This window comes from Photinus pyralis, unplaced genomic scaffold (genome assembly GCF_008802855.1).
Source record: "Photinus pyralis isolate 1611_PpyrPB1 unplaced genomic scaffold, Ppyr1.3 Ppyr1.4_LG3a, whole genome shotgun sequence".
In the NCBI taxonomy this organism is placed as follows: domain Eukaryota; kingdom Metazoa; phylum Arthropoda; class Insecta; order Coleoptera; family Lampyridae; genus Photinus; species Photinus pyralis.
The window spans coordinates 2,269,897-2,283,322 of record NW_022170509.1 but is presented as its reverse complement, the minus strand read 5'-3'; the positions used below and the strand labels follow the sequence as shown (position 1 = coordinate 2,283,322).

Below are 13,426 nucleotides of genomic sequence, written 5' to 3'. Positions count from 1 at the left end.
AATACCAAGAAGGACCAACTTAGCAAAACAACGGAGCAACAGAAATATCCGAAACAACGACAGAACGACAGAAGTTAATAAAAAAACGCACACATGCATTCCTCCAGATATAATTGAACCTAACAAAACGGAGATATCAATAGCCGAATTTTAAAAAACCCACAAACAGAACAAAACAAAACCGACAAAATAGAAACGCCAACCCTAGATGACATGCTCGAGCCAGTAAGGATTGAACTATCAAAAAATTCCACACTCCATATATTTGAATAAACAAGTTTCAGAAACTTTCTTAGGGAAACTGTACAGTCAAGAAATCCTTCAGAAACTATACAACTCCTTACGGACATGCAAGACCTCTACCGTTACAACACGGCAAACTAAAAAACCGCTTTACAAGAATCATCAACAGCATAAAAAACAACTCAACAATCAAAGCGATATATTGGACGACCAAGGCTCAGCCCTTTAAACATAATTTACTAAAGAAACGCGTATCAAAATAACAACCCCGGATATGAATATTGCTACATAGGCAAAGAGCGAATTTTCTTAATAATTACGAAATTTCAACACGGAAAGGAACTTTTTTTTAACGTAGCAATTGCAGTGTTACTTGCAGGACTTCTAAACATAATTTACCAAAGAAACAACAACAAAAACTACAACCCACAGAATTGAATATTGCTATTTTTTAAGTTTTAAAACGGGAATGAATGAACCTTATTTTTAAGTAACCCCCGTACTTGAATATTGCTTGCTAGGTAAGAGCGAATTTGCTTAAAAATTACGAAATTTTAAAACAGCAAGGAATCTTATTGTTAGGTACCAATTGTAGAGTTACTTGTAAGCCCTTTAAACAAAATTTACCAAATATATAAGCATTTTTGGTGCACATAAAAAATTACAACCCCCGGAATTGGATATTGCTATACAGGTGGGCGCGAATTTTCTTAGAAACTATAATATTTTAAAACAGGAAGGAATCTTACATGTAGGTAGCCATTTTACAGTTACAGATGTGTCCTTCAAACATAATTTACCAAAGAAACAAACATTTTTTATGTGCAACAAACATTACAACCCTCGCACTGGAATATTGCTATCTAAATTAGAGCCAGTTTTCTTGAAAATTACGAAATTTTAGAAAGAGTAGAAACGTTATCTTTAGGTAGCAATTATAGGTTTATTTGTAGGCCCTTTACACATAATTAACCAAATATACAAGCAGTTTTGATGTACAACAAAGATTACAACCCCCGTACTTGAATATTGCTTGCTAGGTAAGAGCGAATTTGCTTAAAAATTACGAAATTTTAAAACAGCAAGAAACCTTAGGTAGCAATTGTAGGGTTACTTGTAGGCCTTTTGAACATAATTTACCAAATAAACATACATTCTTGATGTACAATAAAAATTACAAACCCCGGACTTAAAGACTGCAAGTGCGAATTTTCTTAAAAATTACGAAATTTTAAAACAGCCAGGAATCTTATTGTTAGGTACCAATTGTAGGGTTACTTGTACGGCCTTTAAAGAAAATTTACCAAATATACAAACATTTTTGGTGTACAACAAAAATTACAACCCCCGGAGTTGAAAATTGCTATATACGCAAGATTCTCTTAAAGATTACTTATAGGTCTTTACTAAAGACTTTTAGATATAATTTACGAAAGAAACACGCATTTTTGATATACAACAAAACTTACAACCCCCAGAATTGAATATTGCTATTTAGGTAAGTGCGAATTAAATTCCACTCAAGGCACTATAGCCACTATAGGTAATGCTAATGGATTGTAATAAATTTGGTCTTTTCTTTAATATAAATCGCCTGTATTTCGCCATCTAGATTAGGCAACTTTACATGCTCCGTTCACGAATTTTACTTCAGTCCTTAGGCACCTTAGGCAACTTTTTGGCCTCTTTGTTGAAAGCTCCCCTGGGTTCTCGCCATTTTCGTTCATCATTTGATTTACATGAGTAAGGTGTTCATTGCTTTGGCTATGCTAAACAACCTCCTCTAACCTAACGTCGCACTTAGTACCTTCCAAAATCCATTTTTAGCAGATCGCTACCGCTATTTCGATATCGGAAACTCTTTGCTTTGTCGGTGGACATACCTACTTTGGTGCAAGGAGATAGCTTTGCTCATTTCCTCTATGTTTTTAATATTTGTTACTGGAACATAAAACAATGCTACCTGGGTCCTGAGGTAGTTTCTTATATTAGATTCCAAATGTTATTCTCAAAGCTTAATTTGTTTAATTCATATATAATACGGTAACATTAGTTCTCGATACGGTCTTGTAGAATTTTAAGATTTTGTCTACTACCACTTTATTTAGTTGTTAGTTCAGCTCATAGTTTAGAGATAATTTCCTTAGGTTTAACGTTGTCTCATTTTTCTTATAACGTAAATAATAAATTTCATATGTTGGTTTATAGTCCATCCCTGTGTGGAAACGGAAAAAGAATATTTCCACTGCATCAGATGTCCACTGCATGCGGTAGAAGTCCGCTAATCAAAAGCTTTTTGCACCCCGTTTTCGATTGTAATGTACCGATGAATTGACTTTATCCGACGTTTCATTTCGGTTTTATTCTGACGACTTCGGTTGTCCGGTGATTGGTGAACCGAGGTTGAGTGTGCAGGCCGAGGTTTCATTTATTGTAATGATTTCGGTTTTTGTTTGTCCGTTTATCCAATTTTGCATTTTTCTGTTTTTATCTTTCTTTTTTTGAATTATTTTAGTTGTTAACAATTTGAAATTTTAGTTTTAGAAGTTATTAAAATATATGAAAATATATTCCTATATTTTACCATATAGTCTAGGCCACCGTTTCTCAAAGTGGGGTACGCGTACCACTGGGGGTACGCCATTGAATGATAGGGGGTACGCGAAAAAATTTACGTAATGGTGGCAGCTTACAACAAGCGTGACGGCGCACGGGCAAAGTCGCACTTATTTATGTGAGAGTGGGGTTTCACACCTGGTCATGTTAAAGACGTATAGGAATCGACTGAACGCCGAATATCAATCAAGACTAAAAAATTGAGCAAAATTGCTCCGAGAATCGACTCCATTTGCGAAAAAAAACAAGCCCACCCACCACATTAATTTCAGTAGGTATAAGGTAGCTACTTATTGAAGTGAAGGGTTGTAGGGTGAGTAGGCTCAAATTTTTTTGAACCTACTCACCCTACAAACCTTCACTTCAACACCACCTAAGGCCGAAAGAAAAATAAACCTTTTAGTAGTTACTTATGTTATTTTTTAAATTATTTTATTTTTTATTAAAAATAGTTCTTTTGTTTTTTTTTAAGAAAATACCTTATTTGTTTTCCCAAATTTAAAACATGATTTTTTTAATAAAATGCCTACCTGTAGTCTGTATTTTTTAAAGGGGTTCGCCGTGGGCTTGACAGTCTAATAGGGGTACGTGGAACAATTAAGTTTGAGAAACCCTGGTCTAGGCGATAGAGACTGTAAAATTGGCAAACTGGACATTTTGAGGTGGAAAAGAAAAAAATGGTGGAATATGTTCAGTTAGGTGTCAAAAACAACATATTAAAAATCCCACCCTCCAGACCCTGTGCTAAAGTCTCCAGCCACCCCACCATCCCCCAAAACCGTGTTTTCGCTCTTTTTGGCTGATATCTCGCGATCTATGAGGTCTACATGAAATATTTTTAGCTGAAAATATTTCTCGGGAAATTTCATACAAGGTAGATACTCAGAAGTTAGCCTAGGTGTACCCCTTAGCCTAGGAAATTCATAAAAGCGGCGAAAATCATCAATTTTCGTGGCTTTTTGCAAAAATATCGCGACCTTTAGGGCTAGATGAAATATTTTTAACTGAAAATGCTCTTCGTGCAATTTCATACGAGATAGGTAACTGAAGAGTTGGCGTAAAGTCACCATTCACCTTCAACTTTCATGTGTGAGGAAATATTCATTGTAAAACAAAGTATTTCTATGTACCATTTATTCACGTAAAAACAGTATTTTCATAGTAAAATATTCACACATTCATTTATACCTCAACGTAATCATTACCCTTATACTTATCCAAATCAATTCGTACTTTTTAGATCAGACTTCTTAATCAAAAGTTATAGACTAGAAACCAATTTGAAAAAAAATTCAAAGGGCTGTAACTTTTGAACTAGTAGCCCAATCTTGGAACTGTTTGAAATTATGGATTCTACAGGCCACATTGTATAAGAAAATTTTTTTTCCGGGTCGATCTGAGACAATTTTTTTTTCGGGCTCAAAAAAAGGCAGTGTATAACCTTCCTTTTTTACCAAAAATCGACTACACCAAAATTTCTCGGGAAAACACTTTTTCTTATTAATTTTGGTGCGTAGAATCCAAAACAATTCGTACTTTTTCGATCAGACTTCTCAATCAAAAGTTATAGACTAGAAACCAATTTCGAAAGAAAAATTCAAAGGGCTGTAACTTTTGAACTAGTAGACCAATCTTGGAACTGTTTGAAATTATGGATTCTACAGGCCACATTCTATAAGAAAATTTTTTTTCCGGGTCGATCTGAGACAATTTTTTTTTCGGGCTCAAAAAAAGGCAGTGTATAACCTTCCTTTTTTACCAAAAATCGACTGCACCAAAATTTCTCGGGAAAACACTTTTCTTATTAATTTTGGTGCGTAGAATCCAAAACAATTCGTACTTTTTCGATCAGACTTCTCAATCAAAAGTTATAGACTAGAAACCAATTTTGAAAAAAAATTCAAAGGGCTGTAGCCTTTGAACTAGTAGCCCAATCTTGGAACTGTTTGAAATTATGGATTCTACAGGCCACATTCTATAAGAAAATTTTTTTCCGGGTCGTTCTGAGACAATTTTTTTTTCGGGGCTCAAAAAAAGGCAGTGTATAACCTTCCTTTTTTACCAAAAATCGACTACACCAAAATTTCTCGGAAAAACACTTTTTCTTATTAATTTGGGTGCGTAGAATCCAAATCAATTCGTACTTTTTCGATCAGACTTCTCAATCAAAAGTTATAGACGAGAAACCAATTTCGAAAAAAAATTCAAAGGGCTGTAACTTTTGAACTAGTAGCCCAATCTTGGAACTGTTTGAAATTATGGATTCTACAGGCCACATTCTATAAGAAAATTTTTTTTTCCGGGTCGATCTGAGACAATTTTTTTTCGGGGCTCAAAAAAAGGCAGTGTATAACCTTCCTTTTTTACAAAAAATCGACTACACCAAAATTTCTCGGGAAAACACTTTTTCTTATTAATTTTGGTGCGTAGAATCCAAAACAATTCGTACTTTTTCGATTAGACTTCTCAATCAAAATTTATAGACTAGAAACCAATTTCGAAAGAAAATTCAAAGGGCTGTAACTTTTGAACTAGTAGCCCAATCTTGGAACTGTTTGAAATTATGGATTCTACAGGCCACATTCCATAAGAAAATTTTTTTTCCGGGTCGATCTGAGACAATTTTTTTTTCGGGGCTCAAAAAAAGGCAATGAACCGCAAAAAAACACGAAAATTGATGATTTTCGCCTCCTTTTATAAATTTCCTAGGCTAAGAGGTACACCTAGGCTAACTTCTGCGTATCTACCTTGCATAAAATTTCCCGAGAAATATTTTCAGCTAAAAATATTTCATATAGACCTCATAGATCGCGAGATATCAACCAAAAAAGAGCGAAAACACGATTTTTGGGGGATGGTGGGGTGGCTGGAGCCTTTAGCACAGGGTCTGGGGGGTGGGATTTTTTTTTCTTTTCCACCTCAAAATGTCCAGTTAGATGTCTTTATCGCCTACACTAATAGACAACGTTGTCAGTGAGTTTACTAACTGGAGCCAGGGATAGATAACCTCGTTTACTCTCTTTGTCTCGGGGAGCGAGGGAAAATATTCACTCAATCTAGTTTGGGAATCTGCCAGGGATAACGTTCGTCTGAGGCCTGCCCAGTGTCCAACCGGTACTGGGGTTAATACGATTCCCCAAGGCACCGTAAGAGGCATTTCCGACAGAGTTAGTTACCTGGCATTTTTTTGCCTCTGCCTTCTTGTGAGGGTTTAGCGAAAAGCAATTGGAGCAAATTGGAAGATAATATGAGAGTATAAGAAACGAGAATTATTATTATTGCTCATATTTGGAAAGGGTATCCCGGCCCTTTGAAAGGTATCACTGGAGCCGTACCCAACGCTTGGGGGCTATTGGTGAATAAAAGTTTATTTCCGTTTTGCTATGGGGGATTTATTTAAAGCGCCTACCTCGCATTCAATAGAGGAATTAGCTCTTTTTGAGAAAAAGTAGCGAAGGAATGTTAATAGGGCCCACCCAATCTTATTGAAATTAATCCGGTTGCTTCAAGTCGATTCGTTAATTGTAATAGTTTCATTGCATTTTATCACTTAACTCCCACACGAATAGATACGTGGGGACTAGTTTTTTCCGAATGGTTATAACGAAACGATGACTGTGAAGTGTACTAACTTAGTTACCTGACATTCAGACCTGGTATTTACACGCCTCGTAGTTTCCATAGTGTCGATGCACGTTTTTGGACTACTATCAAAAAACTTTGACCTGCTTAGTGCTGGTTCATTGCCACGATAAGATAATTAATACACGATACCTATAGTCATAAATGTGTACAGTTAGTGTCAATAGCATGAAGATCTGGAATTTTTTTTTAATTCTACTTCTTTCTCAACTGTGCCGAGAAACTGCCGGTTCTTTAAAATTAGTGCAAGTAGTAAGTAGTGATGATTTCCGTTTCCGTTGATAATAAGTTAGGCAGCTTTTCAGGCATGGAGATCGCACACCTACCGAAACATATCCAAATGACCCACACCAAAGTTGGAAAGGTGGTTGGGGAATTCTAACCAATGTTCGTTCTGTACAGATTCAACCTTGTCCTATTTTATCTTATTTTTAGAAAGGAAAATCGCAAATGTATTATTTGGGCAAACTTCTAAGAGAACGATATCGCACCTTCCTACCGGAACATTACATTGCAGAGAACGTGTATGTCAGAAGCAGTTATGCGGATAGATGTATAATGAGTGCACAAACCTTCTTAGCGGGATTATTTCCGCCGAAAGATGATCAAATTTGGAACCCAAATTTGTTGTGGCAACCCATTCCAGTCAAATCCGTACCTCGCCATTTAGACAACGTAAGCTACTCATACCAAATGAACTGTTTACATTTGCCAACTTTAGGTAATCGCCATGAAAAAGCAGTGCCTAGTATATGACGATGCTTTAAAAAATGCGTACCAGTCCCCAAAAATAAAACAAATTAACGAAGCAAACGCAGATCTTTACGAATATTTGACACTCGCCACCGGTAACCCAGTAAAAGATATCAACGCAGTGGAATACCTATATAACACCTTGGAAATTGAATTGCAAAACAATTTGACACTGCCACAATGGACGAAAAACATTTCCTTAAATCACTTAAGAAAGATCGCTGAAATGAATTTCGCCATTTTCTCAGACACAACTCTAATGAAACGCCTCACTGGAGGCTCATTTTTGACAGAAGTCATAACACAGATGAAAACAAAAATTGATCGCACTTCAGCTTTAAATATAGCTTTGTTCTCCGGACACGATGTCACCTTGATAACTGTTTTGAGAACTTTGGGCTTTGAAAAATTGTTTAAACCAGATTATGGAGCATATTTGGTCTTTGAATTACACGAAGCCAACGGTGACTATGAAATAAAGGTGAGATGATGTGGTCTACATTTTTTCTCATTTGTGTTTATTTAGATTTTTTTTGGAGAAAACTACGAAACTGTTCCCCAACAAATGGAACTGGAGTTTTGTAAATCGCCGTGTATTTTTAACAATTTTGTAAAAGGATTGCATGCCGTTTTGCCAGACGATTGGGAAGCGGAATGTTCCCGTTATTAGATGAAGTGTGTCTGCCTGCTCGTTGTAAACTGCAGTATTTTTTCACTATCATTATATCAACTCACTTTCACCGTTTTTCATTCTAAGACAAATAAATGTCATAATCATATTATTTTTCAAAATGACCTTTGGCGTGTATCAAACCAATGATTAAAATATCTGATTATGTTTGGCTATGTGAATGCGAGCCTTTAGCCATCATTCTGTTTCGTTGCCGTTGTATGTGCGTAGGTATGTGTTCTTACATATCTCAAAAATAGTTGGAATTTTTTTAATTTTTTTGATATCTTTTTATTTATATGTTAAATCAGTAAATGGGGCACATTAAGCCGTTCACGTGACCCCTTTCAGTTAGGTGTTGGCACGTACTCAAGCTTCATGCTTATCCCGTGTAAGAAGACAATAAGATTGTCTCAGTTTTCCTTATTGAGAATATTCAGCAGAATTGATTCTCTTTTCTACTTCAAGCTATATATCACAACCCCTCAAAGACCGACACCTATAAGTGGGCAGGGGTAGTTAGTCCGTGGAACCCCACTACCCAGTTCAATAACTTCAATTACCTAAATTACTCGAATTAGTGTAAAAAGAGAAGGTGTACAAGTTTTCGAAAGTGAATTCCCCTCGTCGCCAAATTACGTTGTACTATTTTAACTTTTATAGCAAAAATATTAATGAAGTTATAAAAAGCTTCGCATAAAATTTTACTTATTTTTGTGCTGAGTCCAGTTTTTATACGACGTGTAAACATGAAATAATGAAACACATTGACCAAGATCAAAGTTTAAATTGAATTTAATAATTTATCGGGGCATATAGAAACGTTTTTGCTGCAGTAGTAGACAGTTCCTATGGGAAATTTCGAATATCCATTAGGGCCAATCCGCCTCTGGTTGCGTTCGCGTGCATTGTACAAATACGTACCAACAGGTCGTGAATTAGTTAACTTCGGTAACGTAACAATTAAAAGGGCAATTTATCATTGGCGCATGTAATGAAAGGGCGCCGAAGGACTTAATAAACCGCAACCCCATAATGTATATATTTTTCTCTCATGGGTTATCCTTACGATGATGAGTGAAGATGAGAAATGAGAGCATTTTTCGCACTTGTCAAGTGAACGTAAAGCCTGGTTCGCAAATATATATGAAGTCGCTGTGTATTTTCCTAGTCTTGTGTCCTTCAAGGATTTGCTACCCCATCATAAATCAGGATTAACCTCATATTTGAGTATTAGGGTGATAGTTTTAGTATTTTCGTCATAAATGCTATGAATGAATGGCACTTATGATGCGAAAATTACTATAAGCTTACATTTGAGAGAAGACATAATATATCCCACGAGAAAAGCCTTTTTATTGCTTCTAATTGTCAATCGACAAACCGTCAATTAGGCTGACATTGATAAATGTTATGCTTTCTTATTCCTGAGTTCCATAATAAATGAATTTTCCGCAGTAATAGGATATTTCTTGCATTTAGTGAACAAATCCACTTAGGCTAAAAATTTTCACGCATTTCCGCTAGAAACGCGGAAATTAAGTATAGTTTTACTAACTGTTGATCGTTCGGGCACCTTTTATAAATCGCTGGCGACCCCAGGATCCGAGTTTTGTTTTATATTGGATTCGGATTAAATTCAAGTAATTGTGCATCACATAGTCTGAAACCATACCGACCTCGTATGTATTTACCAAAATATGTCGCAAATGGACGTAAGACGTCAAATTTCGTATACACTAAGCTACGGTATGCATTTTGGCCTCCAAAATAAACTAATTTAAATTACAGGTGGACCACGCAAAAATGCCGCAGGCTTAGCGGCAAACCTACAAGGCTAATAATAATAATTATGGAAACTGCTGCCGTTTACAGAAAATTTTTGCAAGTGACTCAAACTCAAATTGAATGTAATTGTGGTTTATTAGTGAACGCACTCGTTAAAAGCACGAAAGCGGGTCAATAAAAAAACTTCTTGAATTTTGAAAATTGCGAAGGGCTGCAGTTCGAAATTAGAACCATATGTTTTAAGATTTTCTTCTGCTTCTTCCGTCTATCTATCGATTCACAGGGCAGCCCGACAAGGCAGCACTTAGGCACACCAAAGGCCCATTATGCCTACCTCCTTTCTTTCGCAACTAGGTTCAGAGCCCGTTGCTCTCAATAAAGGATAGGACCTAGATTTGCCAAGGGACCCTGTTAACAGACCTGGACTGTGAATCCGTTTGCTTGTTGCCACTGAGTCTGGATTTGACTGGTCCCCCAATCTTTAACCTTGGCCCTGACAACGGAGGGAGCAATCCCTAGGGTAGACTCGGGCTCGAAGACTACCCCACCTGCCTTCACGAACCAGCTCGTCTGCCCTTTGGTTTGCTCCCCATTCCACAGTGCGCTGGCCCCTATTTAACTCACATCATCTATCTAGAATTCGCCTGCAATCAAGCGCCGTAGACGCTCGGCACATGTTTCCTGACAAGGCCCCCCGCCTGACTGTCACTGCATGCTTATTACGGAAACCTCTACGGAGGTTCTCCTGCGCTCAGTTCATGATGGCTAACATCTCTGCCTGAAACACGGTGCTAGGCTGACGTCAGCTCTCGGTCGATCACCATATACCCATGCCCGTTCCTCTTTCTGTTAGGGGCCCGTCTGTGAACACACGAGCCCCTCAGGTTTGAGGAACGGGCAATCCGAGTTCAGCAACTGCTCTTTGTCCGGGAGAATGACTTTATAACTCTTTGGTCTTAATAAGACAGCCCGGATCACATCCCTTCTTGGGAGGAGGAGATCAGATGTGAGGGTTTCCTCCCAGTTCCAACCGTGCCTAAAGCAGGCTCGAGCCTTCCACTCGTCCCACAACTAAGTGTAAAGGCTCTAGTCTCAGAACTGTTTCTATGGCCAAAATTGGCGTGGTTTTCACGACTGCAGTGACTCCCACAGGCGAGTCTCTGAACCTTTCCTAGCTGCTTCCTGTAGGTTGCCCTGCGCATGGTGGGCTAGGCCACCATACAAGTGCACCGTACAGTATTATTGGCCTTATCACTATCAGTATAAAGCCAATATACCAATCCTGTGTACACTCTCCGTCCTCGATCAAAGTGTGGAGGAGCCCGTCTAGTACCAGGCATCACAGCGGTGGAGACAACGCCCCATCCTGCGGACATTCTCTAGTAATCGATGAGCTCATCTCTGTCCATTCCCTTCTCCAGCCTGCCCCGTCTGCTCCGTGAACATATCAGCCCTGTAAGCATGTTACAATGGATGTAGTCGTCTAAGGCCCAGTACACCATTTGTTACGTACACATCTACCATCAGTTTCTCCGTCGGCTTGTAATTCTCTACCATGTCACACAACTCTTACCTTTCTCCAGCTATATCCTAAAGCCAGGGTGGCTGTAAAGAGATACAACAAAATGTAAGAGCAACGGCTTCAGGCCCTTCTGCAGAAGAGTCGGGAATAGAGTGATACTTTTATCCTAACGTTCAATCTCCTCGCCTGATACAAGATTTCTGACCTAACCTAACGAGCACTCTAACCTAACCTCACTCATACTTTATCCTAATGTTTGATCACCTCCTCTCACACCTAACCCAACTAGTATACTTTAACCCAACCTCACTAATAACCAAACCTTAATCACCTCGTGCGAGAACAACCATTACCTTTAGTGGTTGAAGGAGGTGGTTGGCTACACACCTAAAGGTAGTGAGGGAAAAGACTGCTTTCCTAGGCTCCTCAAGGCTGTCATCTGAGTGGGAACCAGACGACCTGTTGGGCGGTTAAACGGTGCTTGGAGGTGCAGAATTCCTGGGCAAAAGTAGGCAGCTGACAGGAAGAATGGGGTCGTAGGAAGCCCTGGATAATTAGATAGATTCCCGACGTCCAGAAATGGCACTAGAGAAAGCACGGAGAGGTACACTACCATCTAACACAATTCTTAACAGGACACGCCGACACGGGGAGAACGTAGAGTACCTAGAAATATAGTGGTTCTCCTGTCAACAATCGGCCCCTTTGTCGTCGAATGAGTCCAATGCCAAACTCCGTTTACCTGAATGCAGCCAACGCTTCGACATGATCGAAGACGCATGCGCCTTCTTTTGTTTTTCTTTTTGTTATTTGACTTTGATTTTTTGTAGGTTATATTCTCTCTTTGGTTTAATTTAAAAATATATTGTTTAAAATACATAAACATGTGGGTTTTTGGCTACGGTTCCATAATTTGGAAGGTAGATTTTCCATACGCGGTGAAAACGGTAGGATATATTAAAGGATACGCTCGAAAATTTTACCAGCTGAGCATGGACCACCGAGGCACACGGGAGAATGTAATACCTACAAAATTTGAATAATTTACTAAGATTTGCTTTCCTTACAGCCTGGTAGAGTAGTTACCATCGTTCCTGATTCGGCCCATGTAAGTAGAAATGATTGTCATTCACTAATGTCAAGTCAATATAAATTTTGTAGAGTCGCGTCTGGGGAGTAGCCTTCAAAGTTCCTGATAATTTTATCGATCAAGTCATTCATCATTTAGATATCAGAGAGAAGGGAGGATATATCCGCAAGAATTTAACATTCTTTCCTTTATATGGTCACCCACCTTTTGACAGTGTAGTTTACGTAGGACAGGAACATCACGAAAATTTTTCTGGTGGGGCTGACGAAGACAGCATCGCCTTACAGATAGTAAATGCTGTCGGATCCAGTGGAACGAATGTTGAATATCTCCTAAATTTAGCAAAGTCACTAAGAGCAATTGCACCGTTAGTGGACGAGCAGCATTTATATAATGTTGAAGAAAAAGTATTAAAACTTCTTGAAGACCAAGGCAAATCATTAAAGTAAAAAGTCAAACTTCATTCAGTATTATTGTGATCTAAAGTATTTTATCTGTGATATCAAATTTATAGTTGTGCTTGTATACAATGATTTGAGGGCTTAAAATGCCTATGTTTACCAAAAGTTGGTGCTGTTGATTAGTAAAATTTATAGTTAAGGCAAAATTGTAATATATTTTTATAAATAGAGTCTTTCAAGAAGGAATTTTGTTGAAATTTGTCTGCATCTTCAGTGCTGTTCCTTGATGTGGCAGACTGTAACATCAGGGGATGGCTACAAATTTAATTTTTTTTAAGCACAGACTAAAGGCACTGTATAATCATAGATTATTGGCTCCTAGTAGTTAAGGGAAACTAAAACGGCAGGCAACACTTCTTCGAATTCACATAGAGACTAGGTTGAAATGACCAACAGTCCATCAACTGGGGTGCTTAGAAGTCTGTGCATTGTCATCCGCCCTTGGGAGGTAAAATCTACAATTGATAGCACTGGGTCATTCCATTTACAAGTCGCGCCTATCGTCAACAAAGCGCATTTCCAGAGCTGCGCAGAAGAAAAAAAAATAGAATGGCCTAGTTGCTTGCAAAACTATGAAGTCGACTAGAATTGCATCCCTAATGACATCTTTAAAGAAGAGGGGATGCACACAACTAGTAGCA

General features: G+C 38.1%; 2 protein-coding genes across 4 annotated transcripts; both read left to right on the top strand.

The window, feature by feature from the left end:
* Positions 1-6,454: 6,454 nt before the first annotated feature.
* On the top strand, positions 6,455-8,090 carry LOC116165877 (prostatic acid phosphatase-like). 3 transcript variants are annotated; one of them, XM_031480603.1, is made up of 5 exons: positions 6,455-6,753; positions 6,799-6,888; positions 6,937-7,176; positions 7,223-7,735; positions 7,781-8,090. In XM_031480603.1, the coding sequence occupies exons 1-5, from the start codon at positions 6,646-6,648 to the stop codon at positions 7,922-7,924; spliced, it is 1,095 nt and encodes a 364-aa protein (XP_031336463.1). In that variant the 5' UTR covers positions 6,455-6,645; the 3' UTR covers positions 7,925-8,090. The 3 variants fall into 3 exon arrangements, with proteins under 3 accessions (XP_031336463.1, XP_031336465.1, XP_031336464.1); XM_031480605.1 differs by having other exon boundaries at positions 6,457-6,753; positions 6,807-6,888; positions 7,781-8,036; XM_031480604.1 differs by having other exon boundaries at positions 6,457-6,753; positions 6,795-6,888; positions 7,781-8,036.
* Positions 8,091-12,023: 3,933 nt separating this feature from the next.
* Positions 12,024-12,971, top strand: LOC116165703 (putative glutathione-specific gamma-glutamylcyclotransferase 2). Its single transcript, XM_031480364.1, has 3 exons — positions 12,024-12,253; positions 12,304-12,342; positions 12,396-12,971. The coding sequence occupies exons 1-3, from the start codon at positions 12,119-12,121 to the stop codon at positions 12,771-12,773; spliced, it is 552 nt and encodes a 183-aa protein (XP_031336224.1). The 5' UTR covers positions 12,024-12,118; the 3' UTR covers positions 12,774-12,971.
* Positions 12,972-13,426: the final 455 nt, after the last annotated feature.